Source organism: Accipiter gentilis, chromosome 4 (genome assembly GCF_929443795.1).
Source record: "Accipiter gentilis chromosome 4, bAccGen1.1, whole genome shotgun sequence".
Taxonomy (NCBI): Eukaryota; Metazoa; Chordata; class Aves; order Accipitriformes; family Accipitridae; genus Astur; species Astur gentilis.
The window spans coordinates 46,317,904-46,344,175 of record NC_064883.1 but is presented as its reverse complement, the minus strand read 5'-3'; the positions used below and the strand labels follow the sequence as shown (position 1 = coordinate 46,344,175).

Below are 26,272 nucleotides of genomic sequence, written 5' to 3'. Positions count from 1 at the left end.
GTGTATTTCAGCAGGAAACAGTAGCAGCCTCTGCAATTGTAGTACTCCCTCCGCTTCCTTCTCCTCCCCTGCCCTCGGAGGGCCTGCAGAGCAGATCAGTCCTGCTTCATAAATATTTTACCAACTACCTAAATAGGCACCAAAGAGACTCTGCGCCACGGATCAGAATCCTGTCGCCAGACAATTACGCTGTGCCATCAGCGCAATGCCCAGACAAAGCCCCTGGGACGGTGCCAGCAGAGCAAGACACAGCATCTCCGTGGCGGTGACTCGGTGTCTACTTGTTATGGGGTAGAGAGGGGGATCGCTGCCAAGGGGGCCAGGGCGTCCCCTTCTAACGCACCCCTTGGCCCTTCCTCAGGACATTTATCCCAGCTCCTTTGTGTTGATAGGGGAAAACATGAAGAGCCTACAGGGAAGGATGCAGGCACGCTGTCCATCCAGTTGATGCTCTGTGTCCTCCAGCTCTCATCACTTGAGAAGGGTTTAGAGCATCTCTCTACCCTTTCTCCAGCTGATCCCTCCAAGGAATCCTGGGCCTCCCCCACATGGCAGGTGTAAATGGAGAAGGAAGGACCAGGCAGAGGCACAGCTTCAGGCTGGGGGGGATTGCATTCCTGCTGGGGCATCCTCTTCAAGGGTTCAGCCTCCCAAGAACATCCATGCCCTGGACGTGCCCTGTCCTTGCTCTGTGCGTGTCCCTGTCCTCACTGTGTTCATGTCCCCTCATCCATGAGCGGGACGGAACTTGCATGAGCTGCATCTCCCGTTGGAGTCCCATGACCACTGACCAAATGTGTTCCACCTCTGGCCCATTGGGGGCCAGATCTGATCTCCAACTGTTGTTTCCATCAGTTCACAACTGCAGGACAAAGATCCCTCTCTTAGCCTTTACTCCAGCCTTCTCAGTGACACAGGAGGGTCATTGCCCTTGCCATTGGAGCAAGCTCTAGGGTGAGTAGGAAAAGATAGCGCTCAGAGCACGAAGCCTGTCAAACTAAGCTTTTCCTATTGAGCCCATCGTGGGACATTTTGGGTCCTGGGACTGCTGAAGCTCCGCATGAGCTTAAGACTGAAATATTCTGTGTTTGATGAGCACACTTGTTTCTCTGATCCTTCCTGAATGCCAGTTACACCACGTGAGCTGAGCAGTGATGATGGGCTGTTAGGGTGCATGCTGTGTACACGCACGCAATACCTCTTGTAGCGGACCTGCTTTGCAGGATGCTAAATCGCTCCGTAAGTGCTTTGTGAACGAGTAAGAAAACGCAGGAGTGGTCGGGTAGCCATCAGTTTTTGAAAGCTGTAGACTTGCTGGGACAGTGTTTGCCCCACTTCTTCCTGCGGCTGCCAGAGGCCATGTGCAGAACTGGTGCAGGCCTGAATTTCAAAGAGCATAGCACAAAAATATCACTGCCGCAAGGCCAATTTCATTTACCAACCTGATGACTTTTACAAAAAAATAATACGTTCTTCTCCTGCAAGGCAGACAGAAATATGCAGTATCAGGCGTGCTTTTATTTCCCACCCTTCTGGGTATTAGCAAATGCATCTGTCTCTTTCCAGTCTTGTGCATCTTTTAGGTGCTTTAAACTATTAGATAAACCCGTGGTAGAAGGAAAGGAAATTGAATTAAAAATTGATCTGCTCTACCTCCTGGGAACTCTATGAAAGGCAGCATCCCAACATTTCCTGGGTTGAATGGGAGGAAGGAGAAATAATAACCCTTAAAAAGGAGGAAAAGAAGAGTGGGAGCATTAATTAGACTGAAAAGATACATTGGTTGCACTGCCTATGTACTTATGTAGTAGATAACCAGATGGGTGGTGCACAGGACCACTCAGATGCATGACAGGCCATATTTCCAAAAAGCACTGGTGACTGAGGGAGCAAAACTGGCACCAGTTCAGAGGGGGCTGGTTCTTCCAGTCATGTGCATGCATACATACACAGGTGATAATGGCCCAGAGTTTTTTGAAAGCATCTGATGTTTTGGGGGTCTGAACTTGCAGCATTTTTAGAGGGCTCGAGTCTGCAGATCCATGTGTACGTCTGGAGAACACGTCTCAACAAGACCTGGAAATCAGGTCCAGTTTCTGAGGACACAGATTTCCTCATGGATCACCTGCCTCGAGCACAAATTGAGGCTGGTCCAGGTCCCCGCTGTGTTCACGCACCCGACTCCCACGCGCCAGTGCTCTGCAGTGACATTATGTGCCTGCCCAGAAAGTCAGAACACGAAGCATATGTAAACACGCCGTAAAACACCACCAATACAGTAAACACAGTGAAGATCACAGGGAGGGATTCGGCTGGCCTGCATTAGCTGTTCTGCAGGGCTCCGGTGATACAAAGCAGCTGCCAGCTTGGTCATTCCCATTTTAGCCCAGCCTTGCGCTTGGGTTCTGGGCACGCTTGGGAATCTGCTCCATGGATTGCACCCTCCATGCACATACACGTGCTCGGGACAGCGAAGGGTGTCTTCAAGATACTGGCATGCTGTGCAAGTTCCTGGCAGCTCGGGACTGTGAATAAGAAACCCATTGAACCGAAGCCAGCTGTGGAGAATGTAATTACACAGTTAAACTGGGAGACCACTGGCAGTTACATAACAAAGGAAACCCAGCCTCGCTGGAGGCAAATTGCTTTTGTTCTGCTTGAGAAAAGCAGGTTTTGTTGACAGCCCAGATATCTGCTTTCAGACAGGAAGGCTTGGAAAGAGTCGCACAACAATGTCTTGCTCCATTAGATAGCTCTACCCAGGCTGATGGGCTTCCCTGTCCTAGAGGCCTGCCATTCTGGGCTGGGGCCATTAAAATAACAAGTCAGCTCATCTCACCCTCCAGTCATCACCATCGCCTGCAAAAAACCTTCCAGGAGCACATTAAAAATGTAGTGATTCATTTAGGACATGCTGTTTTCTCCCTCCTCTCCTTCCCTGAAAGACAGTTGCGTGCGGAGGGGATTGTCTGTGGGTTTCCAAAGCCTCTGATCAGGTTTCTTTAATCTATCCTCTGCTGGCAAGTTCCCTTAGAGAAGGACGGTAAAACTAAACAGGTCTTGGGTATGTAGAGGAAGGTGGAGGTGGTAGGCTGGGTGGTCTTTGGGAAAATCATGTCACTGCTGAACTGTTAGAAAGACAGGTCTGGTGGGAAGGACCGTGTCCATTTTCTTAATCAAATGCAGCATAAGCTCTATTGTAATTGCTTTGGCGAGGTGCTGGAGCTGTTTTAGAAACTCAGTGATAGCCTCTCTCCCTTCAGGAGGCAGTCTGCTCCCCTGCCCTACTATCCTCTGTTAGAAAGCTTCTCCTGACATTTAATGCCATTGCCTTTGGTGTAATCTAAGGTCATTACCTCTTATCCCTGAGGAACATGAGGAACATTTTTTTCTTTTCCTTCCTCTGTGCAGAAGCCCTTTATGCGTTGGAAGGCTGTAATCATGTGTCCCCTTGATCTTCCCTAGACCAGACGTCTTCTCTCCTCAGCCTCACAGATCATGAGTTCTCTGTTGCTCTTGGGCCACCTCAGGACACAGGCGGGTGTCTGTAAGGATGGCCTTTGCACTTGCGCTGAGGAGTTTTATGGCAACCAAAGGATGCTGTTAGTAATGTCTGCAGCCGAAGTTAAAGATTTCTCCGATATTCTGGAAGTAGGACGTGGAGCCTCTAGAAGGAAGGGATCAAGGTCTCAACGTTGAAACCAGGCAGGCAGAGTAAAAAGCAGAGGAACTGTGATTTACCAGCCTTTGATGCTAAGGACATGCATTGCCATGTTCTTGCTATGTTCTGAGTGAGACTGTGGGGTCTCATCCAGGTGCTGGAGGGGTTTTTCCAACATACAGACATGCTGTATATAGGCTGGCAGCTACGGGCTGTGAACAAGAAACCCACTGACCTGAGGCCTGCTGTAGTAGCCACATTGGGATGAAGTCACCTTCCCCACTGGATGTATGAGAAAGCATTATTCCCGGTCTCTGTTAACTAAGAGTGACAAGACTGCTCAGCAACAATGAGCCAAAGGGGTGCTTGTGGCAGATGCATAACCTTTGAGCCAAAAATCTTCAAATGTGCCCTCAACAACTTGATGGAGGCTGTGTCTACAGGTCCTTGGTAGGTGGATACAGGCTAAACACATCCCTGTGGTCTAAGGAGCCTTCTCAAGCCCACTGGGTCTTAATAGCATTGGCAGTGCTTGGCTGCAAGAACTGTGGTACTGTGGAACACCAGCTAAAGTCAGGAGGTGACAGCTTTGAGGCACTCACGCAACATGTAGTTAGACTCGTTGCTTTCAAGATGTTGTGGCACAGAGGACTTGCAATGAGTGAAGGCATGACTGAACCAGGATCTCTTAGGGAAGAGCGATCCTCTGAGGGTTATTGAAAGCAGAGACCCCAACGCTACCTCACAAGTTTGGTGTGTCAGTAGAGTGGACTAGTCTCTGACATTCTCCTGTGGGAAAAGCATTTTTCTCCTTTAAAGAGTTCTGGAATTTGCTTGAGTCTTTGAACTCTCATGACTACATCACATTAAATGCTCTGCTTTGTTGTCTGGGAGTTGGGAGGTCTCTGACCTCTGCATGAAGGAGCTGCAAAACCATGCTTGGTTGTGCTTGAATTCTAACATCCTGCCTTGTTCTTGAATTCTAACATCCTGCCTTTGATTCTGGCCAGCATCACCTGCTTCAGATGAAGGCGAAAGAAATTTTGTGATACACAGCTATTAAATAGTCTTCCATTGGAAGAAACTTCTTCTTGGCCTTTATTTAGAGCAGACTGGCTTATGTCCCAAAGCATTGTAGTATACCCCCAAAATGTTATCAATGTCATATTAGTGGTACTTCTATCCATTTTTATGCCCATACTTGAATCCTTCTCTACCTCTGGTCATAATGCAGTCTTATGGCAAAGAGTTCCACAGATAAAATGTACATTTGCATATTTAAAAATAGCATGAGGGAGGGAAATTTCACCCAAAGGCTATGAGAGGCTACCCCTCCTAAACAATCAAAAGTTTCATAGAGTTTTTCATGAGAAATAAGAAGAGACAGGAGACAGATTTGGAGAAAACAAACTGATGCCCTGCACAAACTCAGCTTATCCTGCTCAGCTGACCAGGAGTCTGAAACAATATCCATGAGCACTCAGATGCAGGGGGAGAGGGAAGATAGTTATTTCAGAGTGGCTGCTGAAACCACAAGGCTGTCGTGCACAGTTCCCGTTGTAATGATCTCTCAAATCCATTAACTGTGATTCTTTTACACTCCCCCTCCCTCGCTTCCTGGGTTGATTTGCAGCAGAGGCAATGAGAAGGCAGAAAGCTTCTCTGGCTAGACTCCATCCTCTACAGGGGCAAGCAGCCCCCATCCTCATTTTCCCCTCAGATCATCCACTATAGCTCTGCTGGTGTCAAACACCTTTGAACAGGAGTTGGCATAGCCAGAGTGTCCATGAGATGCACATCTCTCTATACGCGCTCCCCTCCGTGCTGAGGATCCTTCGCAACTGAAAATAAAGAAGCCCCATCTGAAATGAGACGCTAGATTCACGTAATAGATTTTGGAGGGGGAGGACAGGAAGATGTTATTTTTGGCTGCTTGCCTACAGCGAAACCAGCCACCACTCTAAAGCCAATAGATCTGTATTAGTGACTCCTGTGGGAGGCACAAGCTAGAGATTTACATCAGTTATTTGTAGGACAAACACATTTTGAGGCCACAGATAAGAGTCTGTTGCTGTTATGCTTATCTTTATGCAGGCTTGCAGCAAAATACATCTCTCCTCTGAGGAACTTATGGCTCAGGGCCCAGAAATTAGGGTGTAAAGTTGTTTTGGTGATAACTCCCTCAGATTTCAGTTAGTACCTAGATGCTTTGAAAGCCAAGCCTGAAGAAGCAACTTAGACAAAGGATAGAAGAACCAAAAAAGGAAGGGGCTTCTCAAAGTCACCCCAGGGTGATTGGCAGAGCCAGAAATAGCACACAGGTTATTTTGGTGCAGAGCCATCTCCATCCTCAGCCATATAAAGGTTAAGCATCTAACCTAGCGCGTTGTTCAAGGCTCTTTCTATAGACCACAAAGAAAAGCAGGAACAACCAGCAGGCGATACAAACCACCTTACATGGGACGAGAGGAGAGGTCGCACTGCCATACTGGCTATAGAAGAAACTTCAAGAAATAATTCTTTAAAGGCTCGATAAGGTGAGCTTAATCCCACCCGCTGGGCTGCGGTTCAGCAGAGACCAGCAGCACACTTGGTCTTCATCTAGGCTGGTGTTCCCGTGCCACGGTCCACAACAGCCACGACAAGGTCTTGACAAGTGATCCCTAGTTTCTCTACAGAACCAGAGTAAACACTATCATTTCCAACTAAAAGTCAGAGGATTCAAATCATGGTGGTCTGAAGGAAATATTGGCGGCTAACTGTTCCCTTGGCCACAGAAATGTGGAAACTATTGACTGAGCGGTGGTTTTCAACCTTTCCCTGTCATTTGTGAGCCCTTCACCATTTCTTGGTGGAGGTGTGGACCTTGTATCAAACTGCATGTCTATTAATGGCAGGCTTCAGGATTTTTATCCACCTTTCACAAACTTCTCAGTGTCCACTGTTGCCAGCGATTGGCAGACTCAAAAGCAGGGAGGCACGAGCTGAAGCAGCAGGTACTGTTTGTGGTTCTAGGTGTTCCTGAAGGGGATGGGAGTCTGTGATATAACTGCACCAGCCACTCTTCAGCGTTATATGACAATGCAAACAGATGGCAGGGACAGGCATTTGCCGTGATTTTCTCAGAAGTCCCTGCTCAAGTGGATATTTTCTTTCTGGTCTTTGAAATCAGTAGGTTTATTTGACACCAGATAAATGGCCGTTTTCTGGCCTGTTTTCCCAACAAAAGCATTTTTTAAAATTTTATTTAAAACACACTGTTAGATTTGAAGCCTAATATTCTGGACAGAAAGCAAGGCTAAAATTTTCAGCCTTGCTGCAGTCTCGGAGGGATTTTTATTGGTAACAACCGCTTGCATTACTACAGCAGCTGCAGGTTTTGATGAGGAATTGGAACTGTCCAGAAATTACTACAGCATAATCACTTAGGCCAAAATCCACCACAGGTACCTGAGCTGTCCTAGGGTAAGTCCCTCCAGCTTAGTCAACAGAGAAAGACAGACACTGCTTGTGAGGGGTGATGCACCCTTTCCAGGTCTCTGTCTTACTCCACTGACCGCAGAGAGGAAAATCCCAAATCTTGCTTTGCCAAAGGCTGTTCAGTGGCAAGAAACAAGGTGTTGAGTGGAACTCGATGCCCTGCAGTAGTTGACTTGGCCTCCAGCACCCTGCTGGTGCTGTGCCACGTCTATCTGCCCTTGGCAGATATCTTGGACACCCTGGGTGCCTCTAGATGACTACGTGAAGACAAATGCATTGAGCTTTCATTGCCTTCACGTAGAATGAACTGTCTTCCAAGGCTCATCGCTGTGCTGGCTGGAGCTCCACCGACAAGCTCAGACCACAAAGCCCAGGGAGACACCCAGACATCTCAGAGCAGGCAAGAGGAGTCTCCTGCTCAGGATGTCCAGGGGGAGCGGGGATGAACCTGGACCAGAGCATGGGGTAGTCTCTGCCTCTATAAGCTTCCAGCTCCAACACGGCCAAAAGGAAACAGGAGCAGTTGGAGGAGAAAGCAGTTCCTAGGTAACCCCGTGAGATGGTTGCAATACCTGCGCTCACTTACTCCAAGGCAGTCTCTGCATTCCCCAGAGACTGCTTTTAGCTCTGGGGTTCTTACTGTGACTGTCCTCTTTTAGTCACTTTCAGGACTTTTTTAAAAAACATTTTCAATTCACCCACAAAATGCAGGGTTTTGCTCTTTCCAAAGGCGCATTTCCCACACCTAAACATGAAAACTTCAGCGTCAAGATCTCCTAACTCTGAACATCACAAATGCAACAGAAGACCTAATCATCCCCAAAATGCTGAACAATGAAACCAATTTTCTTTTGAGGTATTTGCAGAAGAACACGTATTCTTATACAAACAAAACACACAGCAGTAATCCCCAGAGGAGCGAAAATGCAGGACGTTATAGTTTTCTTTAATTTGCCCTGACACTTTCCTCTACCACACAGTGACTGCACAGATGATGAACAAGAAAACAGCAAAAGAACTTTTACTTTCAGTAACTCCCCCAAAACTCTTTAGACATCTACTTTGTCAGCTCCTTCCAGAGGATGACTTGCTGAAGGACGTGAGGGAAGAAGATAATAGTATTTTCTTACTAATTTCCCCTACCCTTTAAGGACATGGGTAGCCAGCCATGCATCAGGACTGCGAGTTCTCACTCCTTTATCTGGTGTTTTTTAAGTCTGGTTTTCTTTGAGCCTTAGATTCTGGAGTCATATGTTGGGGGACACACTGCTCACATTTAAAATAAAAGCAAGCATTTACCTGCCAGGGCAGCAGAAAGAAGCTGGAGATTATTAACTCTAGAGTGCCAGAATAAGGGGAGGAAAAGGAAGAGAAATAAAAACGTCCCCTTTTTGAAAAGCTCATGATATTTTAAGGAACTGTCATAATTCTGGGAATATTTTCCACCTGTAATCATTCAAATGGGTTGCTGCGACAGGGTGTCCTTCACTGCAGCACTGGGTGCTACCTTCAACCCTCTTTCATTAGGAGGAGAAAGAGATGTCCATTGTACTGCAGGCTGAAGAGGTTTTTTTCTACATGGTAGAGGGGAAAAGACTTACAAGGTCAATTGTTGGCATCAACCAGCAAAATAAATTCAGAACAGACAGTGTTCATGGAAACCGGGAAGCCTTTGAGAACATCCTGCTGATACCGCTAACCATGATTCCACAAACGCAATATCACTGTCTTAAAAACAGGGAGGATGGCCTAAAGCCCGCTGTGGTTAAAAGATGCAACAATAAGAGTACAAAACCAGAAGCAGGTAAAGAACAAGAAAAAAAAAAAAATGGAGAAAGATGCAACACTAAACCAATAAGCCTGGGCTTTGCCTTGCAGGGTGGCCTGGCACCTCCTGTTCGGAGGCGGCTGCCGGCTGCCGAGACCACAGGCAGAAGCAGTTTGTGTCAGTCGGCACTGACGGTACCTGGCAGACAGACACGGAGTCTCCCCAGGGCTGCTCTGCCTCTGCCCGACCCAGCGATACAGATATCCACGGCATCACGAGCTCTCACCACCCAGGGTAGGGCAGAAATCAGCCATGCCGTGGTGGGTCTCACCTGCTCCCCTTTAGACGCCTGCTGTAGCATCTCTCGCCTTGCTGGATCTCTGCTGCCTATGGATGAAAACTGGTTTACCTCCCTCCCTTGAAGACGGAGAGGTTGTGGCCTCCAAAACAGGTGAGCTCCATCTCATCTGACTTCCAAGCAAGCCTGACCGTCACGGTCAGCCCCATGCTTGCTATGGGGACTCCTGCCTCCCTCCAGGCAGCAGAAATAGCAGGGAAAACACAATTTTGCATAGCCAAGCCGTCCGCACAAATCCCTCACAGCACGCTTGGGTCTTGATTGCAAATGCAGAGCCGTCTCTCTCTTCACACTACCCACTCCCCCAGCCTTCTGCATTTGCAGCGTGGGGTTATGATGCTTTTCCCACCCTGGGACGCCCCGTGCTGGGCATGGCTGGGCCAGCTCTCCTGCCTGTGTTGTCAGGGTCTGGGAGGATGGAGGGGTGGACGGGCGCTCTGAGACAAGGGACCACAGCATGCTTTTTCAAGGGTAGTCCCCAGAGGTGGCTGCACCCTGGCTGGTACACCGCTATCTCCGTATGATTTGCCATAACGGATCCCCCAGTTTTTTCCCACCCTGTGAGCTCACCCGTGGTGTCCTGTCATGGGCGGGGAGAAACCAGCATGGCAAGCTCTGCAAACCGCCTGCGTGGACCCAAACCTGAACTCCTGACAGCTTTCCTTAGCCTTCATAACACCTAATATCAGCTGAAAGCCAGACACGGCTGAGAGCCTGGTTCGTGCTGCCTCGGAAAGCAAAACAGCCTCAATTACAGGGACAATGAAGGGGCCCTGTCTCTTCTGGTCCCCCCTTCCCAGGAACAGGAATCCCATTTATTCATCTCCCAAGCTCCTGGCCCAGCCTTTAGGGCCTTGCCTTCCCACACTCCTCTGCTACTTCTGCCTGGTTGGTGTAATTAATTTGCATGCTCTCATATCCCCGCTTTCTTGCCAGCGCTGGTGGGAAGGGATGCTCAGCAAAACTCCCCGCACAGAGGATGCGAGAGGCAAGGCAAAGGCTCAGCAGGCAAATTTTAAAGCAGGCAGCCCTCCCTCTCGTACTACTGTAGGCAGAGCAGCCAGGAAACCCACGGAGAGGGTTTCTTTCTTCCTTTCTTTCTATTTTTTTCCCTCTTCCCTTCGCCTTTCCTTTCCCGCCCCCGTCCGCAGCCCGTCCCCCGTCGTCCCTCCCGGCACCATGCCTCCTGGAACGTCGCAGCTCCGCTCTTTCATGAGCAGTGTGTGGTATTATGACTCCGGCGATGCCGAGCCCTGCCAGCACGCCTCAAACCACAGGTATCTGATCCCGTCCCAAGCCCCGTAACACTGATTAATGTCCTGATTCACAACCCGATAGGGTCGGCACCATCGGTGGCCGAGACGGGGACACCGCCCCGCTCCAATTTTTCTCCTCTCCTCCCTGCAGACCCCCTTCTCCCTTCGCTCGGGGAGCCTGTGTGTGTGTGTGTGTGTGGGGATCCGTTCCAAAAAAACCACCCGGCAGCAACCGCGGGAGCGCGGGAGCCGCTAGCAGCAGCCAGGAGCTGTGCATGGTCGGGGTGCCGTTACAACAAGGCCAGCTCTGTGATTACGGCACATTAAACCCTCAGTGCGGCGTGGGCAGCTCTGGAGCATGACGTTCTCCCAGTTCCAGCCAGTCAGCTCCGGCATCTTTCTCGTCTCCTCCTTTTGCTGGGCATGGAGGGGAGACACTGAAGGGCTTGACGTGCTGCTCACCTGGAGCTGGGGGTCTCAGAGCCACGGTGGGAAGGCACGACCAGGAGAAAAGCTGCGGTGGCCGTGAATGCCTTGGTGGGAGATGGAGGGGAGGGAGGAGGAGGAAGGTCCCTGGGTTGAAAAGCACAGGCTGGGACCCAGCGCAAGAGGCCAAATCAACCCTGGAGCACGTTGCAGTGGGGCATCCGTGCATCTCGCTGTGGGGATAGAAGCATCCCCACACACCGGGGGTACTGGGCGGTAAATGGTGGTGGGAGTCCCAACAGAGCCTTGTTTTGGAGCTGTTGATGCCTCAGATGTGCCTATAGCAGGAATCCAGCCAGGCACCCGTGGAGCGGGACCTGCTGCGGTGTGGGATCCTGCTCAAGGGACCACGAGTACCAGCTAATGCTGTGTGAGAAAATAAATCACCTGCATCCTTGTCCCCTTTGACCATGCCCACATCCATATGTCTACAATATCTTTCTCCCAAAGCAGTGTGGCCTCATCCAAACCACCTCCTACAGCCCACAGTACACCTGGAATGTGCCTAAGCATTATTTGGGGTGGTGCGGGCTGGCAAGAGCTAAAGCAATGCCAGGGACTGTGCTGGCAGTAAAACAGCGTGGAGGATTGCAGAACAGCACTTTGTCCCTGGCCTGCCTGTTTTTTCTTATTAATAAAGGCAAAACCCTGTCAGCTGGGAGCTTCTTTAGGCAGTGACAGTGTCTCGTCTGTCCTCTCTCGTCCATCCTTCTCGTGGACTGGAGGAAAAGCCCTGGTCCTCAATGCTTCCTCTCCCTTGCCCAGTTCAAAAAGAGCCTCTTGCCCCATCGAAGCACTGCCAGCCCTTGGGATGGGAATGTCCCCTCCCTGTACGCTTGTACATACCCCTACCCTGTTCCAGGGTTCAAATACCAACCCGAGGCTTTAATCTAAGGCCTTGGACCCTCCCCAAAATGGTCTTATCACCTGCCATCTCATGACCTGTCTTCACTAGAAATATCATCTTTGTGTTGCAACAAGCCAGAGATACCAGCTTTGCCTTCCTGAGCACCACGTTTCCAGCCATGAACAGGTGATTTGTAGGAGGTGTGGGACCTGTTCCAGTGTCTGTCACGCTCATTTTCCCCAACCTTGCAGCAGCAAGGCTGGAAGAGGAGACACAAAATGCTGGGATTTTATGGGTCAAGCAGCCTTCTCTTCCCAGTTCACTCTGCTTTGCATTGCCCTGCAGGCTTTCTGGGACACATGAGCTTCCCAACCTGATGCTTTTGGAGGTATGAACTACAGTTCTTTGCCTGGTCCACTTTCTACAGGGTGTTAACTCTGAACCCTAAGAAGGTACTTCTCACTGGAGTATTCTTCCCTTCCATTTCATTTTAGATGTCTCTTTTGAAAGCTGGGGGCTTCTCTGCCCTCTGCCATCCAGAGGGACCTTGACAGGCTTGAGAGGTGGGGCCATGCGAATCTCATGAAGTTCAGCAAGGCCAAGTGCACGGTCCTGCACATGGGTGAGGGCAATCCCAAGCACAAATACAGGCTGGCGATGAATGAATTGAGAGCAACCATGAGGAGAAGGAATTGGGGGTGTTGGGTATAATGGTGTTACCAAGAGGCAAAAGGGAAAGTGATGAATAAGGAAAACCAGAAGAAAAGCAAAAGTTACTGCCACAGCAGTGAGATGATGCGTAATTGGTTCTTCTGGAGGACTGACAGTGCTGATAATGAAGGCTGGCATTGTCAGCAGAGTAGAAAGGATTTAGGCACCGGGCTGGGAAAGGTCTCTGTGCACACCCTGTAGACCTTCACCCCTGCATGCTCCCAGTGACAGTTCTGACAGCTGTTTTGCAGCAGATTTGGCTGCATTGCAATGACAGGAGGGATGGGTGATTCACCTTCATGGCAGCAGAAACAGGAAAACTGGCAAACCGAAGGACTGGTGAACAGTCAGTTCACCCTTTGGCTTGGCCATTGTTCTGCTTATCTGGGTAACTCAGAGCCCTTATCACCCCAGGAAGCGCTGAGTCAGGTCAGCCAAGCACATGCCCGTATTGACCCCTACGGAGATCCTCTTTGTGTTCAGACTTGTTGGCACCGAACCAGGAGACCCTTACCTGGGTGCAAAACAAGGGCTGACTCTGTTCCATTTTCACCAGCTGAAACGCTCTCCCCGCCCCCTGCTCCTCTGTAAACCTGAGTCATCTTTTGCTGATGACAGAGTAAATTAGCAGTACACAATAGCTGTAACTTTGAGTGGCCTGATTTCCCACTTCCAGTCCTACAAAATATGTGCAAAAGGCACTTAAAGTTCAATTTGTTGATCACACCAGCCTTGTCAATGACACCAAGGGATGCAAGGGCAAAATCAGTACAAAAATTTGGGTAGGAGAGAAGAAAAAGCAATCATCTATTGCACAGTCTGCTTTAAACACTGATGTGAAATTTGCTCAAATCTCAGAGATTCAGACATCATGATTTGGCATCCTTTAAGAATGGATCCAAATCCACAGCTGAATTCAGCTCCAGCCTGTGGTTTGAAAAATCCAGCCTGCCAGCATGCTTATCATCCTTCCCCACTGCCACCATAGCCAGAAACAGGAGCGACACTCCCCCCTTTCAGCTCCCCCCCCCCCAAAAAAAACTGTTCTTGTTTAAACGCTTTCAAGAAGGCATTCATTGCACAAGGCAGCCAGCCACAAAATAAGCTACTGAAGCATGGCCGAACATGGTTTGGAGAAGCATCTGGAAACTGGGGGCTTGTCATCTGACCCAGACCTCTCAATTTGCAGAATCCTCTCCCTTCCCATCCAGATGCAACCCAGGGCCAGGAGACCAGGACCAGCATGTGCCAGTTAGGCTTCTCCAATTTACCCTCCGGCTCTCTCCTTATTTCCCTGCACTGACACTGATTGACATCAGATGAGATTCTCTTGGCCCTTCTGCACTCCACAGGAACACCACTGATTTACGCCAGCAGAAGGCTCTGGCCCCTTGAGCTTTGTGGTTTCTATGATGAGGTTAAGGCAAATCAGAGAGAAAATCTGATCCCAGGAATAAAACAGAAAAAAACAACAAACATGCTTCATTGTGGTGGTGAAAGGCTGACGGAGAAACACCAGTCATGGTGGGAAATGAATTGGAGATGAAGCTGGTACTCTGCAGTGGGATCATCTGGTGGGATGCTCGAGACTGTTTAACAATGCTACGGCATGAGTCAGAGCCATGCCGTTATACCCGCACGCTCACTTTTGTATATACACCCGTACAGAACAGTTTTGCACCAAACCCTGCGTCTTTGGTGGCTGAGGAAACAAGATCTGGAAGCCCACCCGGGTTCTGTGGGGTGCCGTCACAGAGGAGCTGATCTGTGGCGGGATGCTCTGCAGCTCAGCGGGTCCCTTGAGGATATGGGGCGGCTCTGAGATGCGTGGACACCCACTGCTGACATCTAAAGCCAAGCAAGGGAAATCAGCCCTATTCTGCTTTGTCCCCATCCAGTGGCTAGCCTGGGTAAACAGTCCTGGTAATTTAGTAAAAGTGAAAATAAGCCACATCTGCATTAGATACAGTGCATCAGACCCTCTGACCACCTACGGGTGTGTGTTTTAGTAACCATGGCTATTTAGACTGGGAAAATGTTTCCACCTCAGTGCCTTTCTTTTGTCCTTTTCTGGGAAGAACAATAAAAATAAACCACGTTTCCAAATGCACAGAGTCCACCTTCATTCCCACAAGTCTTCTGTGCCATTGCTGCACATACAGAGCAAGAAATGCCTGAAAGCACGCAGAAAGTCAATGGGAGAGCTAAATCTCAACTCCTAGTCTCCTCTCCTTACTGAAGAGTCCATTTTAGAGCAAGCAATTCAGTGACTGTAACCTCGAGGGCACTGGAAGAAAACATGAGCTCAGAGAAAACTTTGGGGATATCAACTCTGAGAGGTTAAAAGGCTTCATAAGCTGACGGCTCTTGATAAGCCAGCAATTCTAGCTTTTGAAGCTCTAGAAGTTGGTCATCTCTTAGCAGTCCCACCGCTTATCAGCTCCCTCCCACTTTTATTTTAAATTTTTTTCTTTTTGCTGTATTTTTACTGAGCTGAGAGAAATTGCTAACCACAAAATAGATATGCTGTGTAATGTTGCTTTATTGATCTTACTCTTCGAGTGCAGCCAGGAGAAACAGGTCATTTCCTTGCAATCACTGGCCATAGCCGGTGTCTCAAAGCTACTTTAGCTGTGATTGCTCATTATCTGAAAGGAGAAGTGGTTTGTGATGTAGGAGTCAAGAAGAAAGTCAAGGTAAGGCTGGGGTGAAGCAGGAGTTTAGGCAATAAAAGTGGGATAGATGGAAATAGCATGTGAAGTCCATGGAAATCGGTCCAGTGGTTCCACTGAATTGTGGAATTTGATTTGTATCTTTGCAAAATAAAAGAGGCGACTGGCTATTTGCTCCTGGAGGAGATCAGGCATTGCATGTTTTTATTCACAACAGCAATGAATTAATTACTCTGCAGGTCAGCCTATGGTTTCCTACAGCTGAGCTGCCTCAGGAGCCCCACTACGTCCCTAAATAAAGAGGGTTAGAGACCATTCTCAGGTCGTGCAGGTGAGGGAAGTGGCAGTAACACGGTCTGGGTGCAACGGAGCCTGTGCACGACCCGGAGTCAGCCTTGTCTTTTGGTGGGCTTCCATGTGCCTACAGGGAGAGGTCTGAATGCAGCCCCTTGTGCCTTCCAGGTTGGTCAAAAATGTTGATTTCTTTCTGCCTAGCCTTGTGAAAGAAAGGCCAAAGACAGAGACAGAAATGGCAGAGCAGGCTGTCACCGCAGCGGGGAGATGGAGCAGGGGAACAACACAGTGCAGGGAAGCGTGAACAAAACCAGGTTCAAATGATGCTCCCAAGTCCAGGAGTCCCAGTCTTCCTGGGCAGAGCAGGGCCAGGGTGCTTCCAGCTTCTGAAACCCTCCTTCTCCTCCTGAACTAAGAAATGTCCCGCTCTGTATCTGCTACCAGCACCATTCCTGTGGTTAGTGTACAGGATGGGCCGGGGGCTCTCCTGGGATGCTGCAATCCCTTGAGTGCTCAAGGCATGTAAACCAGATGAATAAGTGAAGGCAAGAAGATAATGATTACACGACTTTCTAGTAGTCCTAAACAGCGGCAGAGTCCCCCAAAGCCCCGCTGAGCCTCAGTTAATTGATTATTTGTCCTCTGCTACATGCCCAAGAGGTGGTAGTTCCCTACCGTCTGCTGCTCCTTACAAAGTGCCTCATCCCTTAACCCGTGGCAAGCACGAGCTAAGTTTTGCATACCACTCTCTTTTCTACTAAAAGATACAAAAAAAATGATTTAGGTCCCAAGCCAAAGTTCAGTGAAGGAAAGAGGTTTTCTAAGGACACCCAGTGACTTTCAAACCTGCCTTTACAGATGCAATTGAGGCTGCTTCTTGCTCTCAGTGTGGCAAACCCAAGCAGATAAATAGACTGAAATGCTTGGAGAGAGGGGAAGGGAGACTGAAATCAAGATAACATCGAGGAACCCTGATTAGCAACAGGGCAGCCATGTGAAAAACGAGATAACCAGCCTGCCTTGCGTGCTGAGACAGCAACTCCTGTCTCCAGCCCTTGTCCCAGACACTGATCTAGGAGGAGGTCTTTTTCGAGGGGCCAAGTCTCCTTTTGATGAGCTGCCCTTATCTGACAGATGGCCCATACTCGAGGTCGTTAGGGTAGACGGACTCAAAGACACCAAATACCTTTGGACTTTGAAGGTTCACTTGTTCTGCACTTTGATAGGGTCAGAGAGGCGGGCTGGGGCAGGAGGGCTGCGTTGCCTAGTCCTGCCTGGCTCAACACCTTCCTCTACGTGGACATAGGGAGAACGGTTTGGCTTGGCCATTTCACTGTCCCTGCAAGGGACAGACCAGAAAGCAGGTTAAGTAGGTACCAACTGTGTTGTGTCTCAGCTTGTCTGGGCCACTGCTGAGTCTTGGAAGTCCCTGTTTATGGCTGAACTGCTAAATACAAGGGCTGGGTCCTGTCCTCGGACCCTGAAGCCAAGCGGCACGGCACACCTCATGTCTACAGGCCTGAACTCATTTCCCCCCTCCCCCAAACCCAAGAGTGTAGTCGTATCCAATACCCCCCACCTACGTTATCCTGCACCACCACTTGCCACGGTCTGCAGGACTCACCTGCCCAGACAAAAACTCTGCCAAGGAGCATTAGCGGAGTGCTAATGATCAGATGGTGTGGCTGATGGAGGGGACGTTCGGAGGTAGCACGAAGCCGAGCTCCCACTGAGCCCCGTGGCTCACATCATTGCTGTACGTGTATTTATTGCCAAGGAACGGGAGGTACAACAGGGATGGGGTGTGGATCTGGCAAGTGGAGGATTTGGGGGGGCTTTATGCCGGAGTAACTGTACAAGCACGATGTCAGGGCAAACCTGCACACATTGCTGGCCACTCATCCCTTCTTGTCCCCACTTCTGTGACCCAATCTCTCTCTCGCGCGTCTTGGTGATTCATGCAAGACTTTGATGTGCAGAAGCCATTCACTGACCCAGCTACAAACCTTCTCCTACACTTATTTTCATTTTTTCCATCTTGGGTTAGTTTTGTGCAAGCTCAGTGAGTTGAATCAGCTCATGGAAGGGTGCACACAGTCAGGAGGGAAGAAGGGAGACAGGAGTACAATCCCTGTGCTGCTGAAACGCCTTGAACCACAGATACTGGAGGGGTGAGAGGGAAAAGGGGCAGAGAGGTCCACTTTCTGCTTTGCTGGGTAAAGGGAAAAATGTGGCCAGAAAGACAGGCCAGCCTTGCAGAAGATTTCAACAACTGAACTATCACCTGAATGCTGTCAGAGGGATTTGTGTTACAAGAGGAACAAAGTATGATCTGTTAAGAGGATGCCATCAGTCCCAAATTTTCCTTTCTTGAAAATCAGGTTTCTGGAAGTCAGTCCAAGCTGAGCCTCCAAAGGTGAAGGAAAACCCTAAAACACAGAGCCCCTCTAATCACTGTCAAGGGTCAGCCTGGCCTCAGTGGAAATAGAGGGGTTAATGCCAAGCCAGGTATAAGTTATAAACTTATGCCAAGGTATAAACTGATGCCGAGCATGAGTTTTGGGTGTTTTCTTCCCATGACACAAGACAGCAAAGCTCAGTCTGACCCAGCAGATAATCTGCTGGCTGAGCTTCAGCCCCAGGGGTTATTTGTTTATTGCCACGTCATGAAAGGTGCAACACAAAGATCATCTATAGTACGGCAGCTCTTGCAAGGCCAGCTGAAGTTTGAGGTGTTAGGGGTTGAGATAGCCAAATGATATTACAACAGCCAAGTGGATGCAGAGGGAGAAAGCACATTCTCCATGTCAAGGCAAAGTATCTTTGTTATGGTCTAAACTTTAACACAGGCCGAATCTGTTGAGTTCTTTCTTTCGGTCAGGGCTTGCCCTAAGTAGCGAGTTTTCTTTGCTTTTTTTTTTTTTATTATTGTTGTTGTAATGGTTACTAATTGAGAGACACCAAAATTTCACTTGCAGCAGGAGCTGAGCAGACACACAAACCCCTCTATGCTTGCCCTTTTGCAGAGAAACAGCCCATCCAAAAGGGTGGGGGATCCCTGCTGGCTTCTCCCTTTGATCCGGACAGTGTCAGGGGAAGAGGGGGTTTGGAGGGATCAGAGCTCAAAAGGCTGAGATGAGCCCAGCGACAGCCGTGGGGTCGGAAAGCTGCACGGTCTAGCGAGTACCTAAAGACAGGGCGGACTTCGTCGCCCTCTCCCAGCCGAGCGGGATGAGGATGGAGCCATTCAGCAGCAACGAGGGCCAGTTCCCGGGAAGGGTTTAAGTCGGAGGCAGCTGTAGTCTGGCTCTGCTATTCCCTCCTCCTGGTCTTTAGGCACAAAGAAAATTCAATGACTGCAGGGTTTAGCTGGAGCCATAGCTCTGGCAGCGACTCCAAGGAGCGGGATTTCTCCAGCCTTACATCTCAGGGCCAGGGGAGGTGCGTTACCACCTCACCCCACACTGCTTGGTCGGAGGGAATAGCTGCGATTTGGGGGTTTCGGTGTGATGAGTGTTGTGTCTGTGCCTCAGATAACTTTGCAAACCAGGGACTGATTTCAACTGAATTTGGTCGAGGGGCTGAGCGGTGCATTTCCCAAGCAGAAGGAAATCCTCCAGCCAGCATCTTTACACCCTCGGAGAGTCCCTTATGGATACACCCAGCCCAAGAAAAGAGACGATACAAGACCCACAGCTGTGGGACGACTCTCAGCATCGTTTTTCAAAGGGACGTGGGAGCGCAGGGCGGCAGCGGCAAGGGCAGCAGCTGTCTGGGCTTGAGCTGTCTGGGCTGGGGGGACCCCTCCGGGACCGCAGACACACCACCCTAGCCAGAATAATCCCCCTGGTCTCAAAGCACCACTCCGAGGCTATTTCTAGGAGGCCAGAAACCAAACAACAACTGCCTGGACCTGAAAGGAACACCTCGGGTTTCATTTCCTCCAGCCTTGACCCCCCTTGCGTGCACAGTTGCCCTGTTGCTTTTCCTCTTCCCGACGCAAGGAGCTCACCCCAAACCCAGCCTGCTCGGGTCAGACTTGCCACCGGGCAGCTGAACTTTTTTTGGCTTGCTTGGGATGAAATCACAGCCCATGCATTACCCTGACGCAGAAGCTTGTTTGCTTTATATTTTGCGGTTGAGTATTTTATAGTCCAGGGATATCTGCTAATCCCGAAGTACAATAACAAAAATCGTATCTTTCATAAATACACGGGGCAGGGATGGGCACGCTCCCAAGCGTGTGTGGAGAACAGAACATTTCCGACATTGTTTCTCTGCACTTGGAGCCTGTCTTTAATGAAGTTAGACAGCTAGTCGGGATTTGCAGGGCCTCTATATAGGATTATTTTTTTATTATTATTATTCTTTTTATTATGGGCTGTGTTCTAAGGCAGAATATGATTATCTTTCCCTTCCAGCTAGAAATTATTCAACTTCAAATCCTTCCCCTTTCCCGATCTGTGAAGATGTGGGTCTGAGCAGGGGAACAACAAGAAACAAGTCGAAGAGCCAAACACTGTCTAGCACCTCCTTAACCCAGCTGCTTTGTCGTCTGAGCACCGGTGACCTGAGTATCACTCTGGTGTGAACTTTCCGATTTATACCAGACCTTCCTACCAGAGATAACACCAATGCTGGTGTGGATGCAGCTCCCTTGGGCTGGGATCCTTCTGCCCGTGACTTGGCTGAGCTTGTCCCTGTGTTTTTGGGTTATGCCTGCAAGAAAGGGCTCCAAATCCCTTCCTGACACCCCTTGAATTTCTGGGGGAGTGCTACAGCCTCTCTGCAAAACCAGAGGGAAACTTCTGCATTGCCCAAGCAGCCTGAGCGGGGCCAGGGCTGGGGAACCGCAGGCTGCAGCAGACAGCAAGGGGGCACGACCGTTCCGCTGCCAAAACGCGTTCCCCCAAAACGTGCAGCACCTTCTGCAAAGCCCTGAGCGCTGCTGAAAGGCGAGACACCCCCCCCCCCCCCCCCAGTAAAGCGGGGGTGCCTTTTGCTACCCATTTCATACCCCACATGGACCTGCTTTCTCGGGTCATGCTGAGCTCGGCTGACTGCTCCCAGCTCAGGCTGATACCTGTTTCCCAAAACAGAGCTATTTTGATCCAAAGCCTTGCAGAAGGCTGGTGGCTTTATTATTATTACTATGATGATGATGCAGACTATCTCCTCCAGTGACGACTGGGTTGGGGGCTGCTAGGCTGAGACTGGCAAGAAGAGGAAACAAAGTGAAAACCGAAGGGGTCGGCAGAGCAAACCATGGGGTTTTCGGCTGGGAGTGGGACATGGGGAGGTTTTTCTGCAAGGAGATCTGGCAGCAGCTTTCAGGTAAAATCATAACGCCTACATCTTAACTTCTCGCATGCCCTGCTGGTGTCGGACTCTACTTTTAAAGCTCCTTTTGCACGCATCTTCTTTTCAAGCCCATGTTTGCAGGGCTCTCTGCCTCAGGCCAATCTTGCTTCCCCGGCCCTTGGACCAAATAGCAGAATTAACCCAAATCTATCCCTTCACCCTCGCTGTTTAGGGAGGACTTCTCTGGATTACCAGGGGAGGTGGAGGAGAGCAGATCTTTGCCCAATACTTTACCCCACATCAAAGCCGGCCGTCTGTCCCTCTCAGCTGCCCCTCAAAAGCTCAGGGCAGGGATGCTGATCTCGCTATGGATTTTGCGTGGCTGCAGGCTTGGGAGGGGGGGGCGGGGGAAGCAGGGGGACACACGAATTCTGCACACACACTTGTCATTCTGAGAGGACTCAATCCCACAGCATTTTCCCATGTGCTGAATTTCCCACCCTGGTTTACAGTTAATGCAGGGACACGCAGCCCGCGTGCTGCAGAGAAGTGATTCAGCTGCCAGCGTCCTGCCCCATGATGTTCCAGTGCCATAGGCCATCAGAGAAACTATTTCCCATCCCTACTTCAGCACTCTTGCTTCAAAAAGTGCCTTTACTATCACCTTTGGTGGCTGACAAAAAGGAATAATGGGACCGACAGCTTCAGATTTAGGTCGCATCGTGCTCTTCCCGATCTCGGCATCACCAACTCTCAGATGCAAAGCGACCGATCTGCGAAAAGCCCAGCAATTAGGGTCACGGCTCTAAAGATTCAAGTCTTCCAGGCTCAGACAGATGAATTGTGCCCTGAAGCTCTGAGCGGTCGGCTGCCTCAGTCTGCGGGAATCCTCCTGACTCCAACCCCACAACAGAACTTTGCTTTGCTCTGCTGGGGGAGTGAAAAATTGGGTACCACTTTTAGCTTAGCCCAAAGCTGCCACGGAACCTGTCTCTAAATTAAGTACTTGCATCCCCATCCTTCTGCAACTGCCCTCATTGATTTTTGCTTGTTGCTTCTAGGAGAGAAGCACTTGGTGACTTCTATTGATGGCAGCACATGAAACACACTCAGATCCACTAGCCAAATATCAAGTATATATACAACCCTTCTTACAGTGTAGCTACCAAGATACCACTGTGCTGAAACATGCAGTCAATACCATTCTGTGTTTTCAAAGTTCATTTAAAAACCAAGTTAGTTTGGGAAAGAAACAACAACAGAAAAAAAAAAAAAAAAAAGAATCAGGCTCTAGGCACCCTGCAAGTTGTCCCCCGCCTCGCAAGTTGTTGTACAGTGGGATGACATGGGGCTGACCTTCTTATTCTGCCTAAGTGGATGCTAGAAGGGACACACGCCATCTCTGCAGCCCCTGAATTGTCAGGACAACTTTTCAGACCTTCCGGCAACTCCTTCAGCTGTCAATGGTGGGTTTGAAAAGCAAGGGAAGTGTCTGAACCATGAACTTCAGCCTGGGCCTAATTAAACCCATTGGGGTTTCTAGTGGCAGGACCCCAAATCAGTGCAGGAGGGGATCAGGCTTTTGGACACAAAACAGAAGAAATGCTCTCATGCATTCTGTAGCTAGCCCTTCCCAGCAAATTTCCCCGCTTTCTCGTGCCTCTGTGATTCTGGCGGCATTATTCCTGATTTATGCCCAGGTCCGGCTCGCCCTGAGCCGGTGCATGGGACACGCTCAGCTGCTCCAGCCGTGAGCCCTTCTCACCGACAAACGCTGCTGAGCAAATCACTTGTGATGTGAAAATGTCTGTTGTGATGGGGGTGTGAAAAATAAAATACCCACTGGGAACACGAGACAGCTGACACTTGGCTCACGGGCTGGTCCTCTGCACCTTCTGGAGGTACTGGGATGTACTGGGAGAGGGGACTGGGACTGGAGATGCACTCCACAGCCTCACCTAGCTTTTCTGGGTCCTGAAGTTTGCCGAGCTCCAATCTGGCTGTTTCACGAACCTGATTTTCCCTGGTACCAACTAAGACACCAAAGCTAGCAGGAATTTTGGTGCTGAATTCAGCGGCAGCAGGGCTGTGGAGGTGGGGGGTAGCAGGTGCTACAGGACCTACCCAAAGTCACGATATGGCCCCGAAGCCAGCCATGGTCACGGAGATGCTAATCCTACCCCAGAACAGGGGAGAAACCTCGACCGTCACTAAACCCTCAAGAACTCTATAAGTGGTCCTCCCAATTTCCCCAATTCCCTTGGGGTTTTGAAAGGTTTATTTGTGCTTAGAGACAGAGCAAGACAGGGATGGACTGCAACAATGATTGTTTTCCAAGGAGCTGTTTCTTCTCATTTATTGATGAGATGGTTCCCTCTAGCACCATGCTGGACGTCTGGGGGAAATACCCTCCCCACCAACCCGCACAACGTCCCAAGCAACCCTACCAAACCCAGGGGACAGAGCCCAGCGGGATGGTTCCTGGAGGGTCAGGGAGGTCCTGGCCGGAGCCAGGGTCAGGATGAGCCCACTCCCTTTCAAGCATCACATCTCCATCCCTGATGGAAAGCACACGCCGCTTGAGGTGGTGGTGGTGCCCCTTCCTCCGCCAGAAGGCACTGGGAAACGCTAGCAGTAGCGGTGGTTCCAGGGATGGAGAAAGCAAGGAGAGCACGTGTCAAAGCAGCGTGCTCATCGGTGGGTTCATATCTGGTGGCCGATTCCGTGTGACATTTCCCTTCACTTCTGCAGAAGGGCTTTGGAGAACACTCGGGGCTGCAGAGGTGGCGTCTGTAGGTCTTAGCCCATTCCCCCTCGCCACCATCAAGGCAGTTTTGGCAGATTTTAGCCCTTTTTTGCTACCTCTGGAGAGATATTCTCTCTCGGTGTGTGCAGGAACAGGTGAAAACAGTGCCGAGTAGCAAAGGGTTAATACTACTTTCATGCTCGGGAGTGTAAACTGTCTGCAAGCCCTGCACTCTGAGGTCCTCTCCAAATTTAATCCCAAAGAGGAAGGCACTGTTTTGCTGAGATTAGGCAGATTTGCAGATTAAGAAGATTAAATCAAAATTAAATTTGTCATCTTGGGGAGGGGCGTGGATAAAAAAAAAGAAAAAGAAAAAGAAAAGAAAAAGTTGCCTTTTACCCATAGGTGCCTTTTAATTAATTCCCCAAACCCCTGTCAAACTGCACGCGTTCCTGTCCGGAGGGGTTTAAAAGTGATTCAAACTCTTTGGGAAGCACAGACATTTTAATTTCATCTGGTGCAGCAACTCCGAGACCAACTGCACATACTATCTGCCAGCGAAATAAGCCACTGGGCTGAAAAAAAAAAAAAAAAAAAAACCCACAAAAAACCACCGAACAACCAAACCCAGCGCTCTGCCTTCTAAATCCTTGATACAGTAAATTACTCATCAAGGCAACAGCCGCGCAGCTCGTTCAAGAATGCGAAGGGGAAAAGATCGAGGGACTCACCAGAGCGTAGACTGAACTCAAGACGGAGCAGCAGAGGATCAAACCCAGACTGTGATAAACCAGATATGATCCCATATCCAAGAGGCTTCTTCCAGCATCCAAGCTCGCTCAGGGAAGTAGGAGGACGAGAGGTCTTCCAGCGCTCCGCTTGCAGATGATTTCTCCTTCTCTGTCCCTCCCGCCCCCCCCCCCCCCCCCTTTCCAGAATTTGTGTTTGTTTGATTGTTTGTTTGTTTCCACAGTTTTAGCCAGAAAGGCACATGACAAGAAACCCCGGTCCTTTGCTCCGTTTTCTCATGGCTGGAGATCTGGGCAGCTCCCGAAATGCGCCCGAGGAGCCCATGGGAAGCGAAGCGACTTCGCTCCCTTCAGAGCCGCAGCCCCTGGTGCTGTTTGTTTTCCGTGTGCATCTGTCTCCGAGCAGAAAAAATCACATCCATATGTCAAAACTGCTCTTCTGTTTCCTTTTTATGAGGCAGTGGGAAGTTCAAATAATTTCTTTGTCAAACGCAAACACACAGAAAGAGGGAGAGAGCGAGGGAGGGAGGGAGGGAGGGAGGGAGAAGGCGAGAGAGGGGTGGAAGGGGTGGGAGATTGGAGAGGGTGGGGGAGGCTTTTAACCACTGCTTTATTTTTAGATCCAGTAATTTTATCTTTTAGGTTTCAGAGGGGTTTGGGGGGGGGGGGGGGGCGGGAAAAAAAAAAAAAAAAAGCGCTTTTTTTTTTGCCCGTCCTCTCTTTTCGGTATGCAAACAAATCGCAAAGTCGAAAGTTAAAAAAAGCGAAAACTTGGAGATATTTTCACTCAGCAATTACCTTTTCGCAAACAGTGGTACTCTGGGGGATTTTTTGCTTGTATATCCCGGCGCGTTTCAGTTCCACAATAGGTTTATTCTGCCAGCCTTCCAGGTTGCAGGGTGTTTTTGTTACAAATAGGGATTTTTGCTTCTCTCTCCCTCTCTGTCTCAAAGGATCTGCAGTTTCAAAAAGCCGATTGAGTAAGGCATGAAAGCGTGGGGCTGAAAGATCGCTCCCCCCCCCTCCTTAAAGTAGTTTATTTTAGATTTTTTTTTTTTTTCCCGCGGCAAAAACGCTTTTCACTTACTCCGCGAAATGTTCTGAAATCCTCGGGGTTTGGCTTTTTTTTTATTTTTTTATTTTTTTTAATTTTTTTTTTTTTTTCACTCGTGCACCCACACGGGCACAGAACCCTCCATCCCCTGCCCAGGAGGAGCCTCCCGAAAAGCCGAGGAGGGCACTTTGCACCCCCCCGGATCCCCTCGGGGGGAACCACCAAGTCTCCATCCCATCCATCCCCCCCCCCGGCCCGGCCTGGATTTCACCAATTTTTCCGAGTTTCAGGGCAGGGATGTTACTCCCAGATCAGCCGGGTGGTTTCATTCATAAAACTAGGAAAAGGAAAAAAAAAAAAAAAAAAAAAAAAAAAAAAGCAGCCCCCCTACTACCCCCCCAAAGCCAAGCTGTTGGGGGTTTATTTAAGAGCCAAAAGCAGGCTCCAGCAACCATCCCTTAGCAGTTTTTCGACGGGGGAGGAGAACCGAGGAGGGGAGGGGGTAGAAATCCTGACAAGGATGCAACACCCGGGCAGACCCACGGCTCTGCGCTTGGGCTGACTCATTGGGGGAACTTTGGAAATCAAGTCCGGGTGGTTTGGGTTTTTTTTTTTTTTTTTTCTTTTTTTTTTTTTTTTTCCCTTTCCTTGCAGAAGCAGCGGATATTTAAAAGGAGCTGAACGGCGGCAAGGAGGGGGAAAAAAAAAAAAAAATAAAATAGCCAACCTCCTCTAGATCTATCAGAGAGCAGACGGTAAAAACATCAAGTTTTCGCAGAGTGGAGCTGTGTGCATTTGTGTTTTATTTTTTGGAGCGAAGAAAAAAAAAAAAAAGAAGAGCGAGTGAGAGAGAAAAAAACCCCAAAACTCTACAGTCGGTTTGTTGCTT

At 49.5% G+C, this 26,272-nt stretch overlaps 1 protein-coding gene across 1 annotated transcript in view; it reads right to left on the bottom strand.

Annotated features, from left to right (window-relative positions):
• The window catches only part of PTH1R (parathyroid hormone 1 receptor), a 127,406-nt gene extending 102,562 nt beyond the window's left edge, over positions 1-24,844 (bottom strand). Inside the window, exon 1 of the mRNA XM_049798869.1 lies at positions 24,312-24,844. Coding sequence (XP_049654826.1) covers positions 24,312-24,386 — 75 coding nt within the window. The 5' untranslated portion in view covers positions 24,387-24,844. The remainder of the gene's footprint in view (positions 1-24,311) is intronic.
• Positions 24,845-26,272: the final 1,428 nt, after the last annotated feature.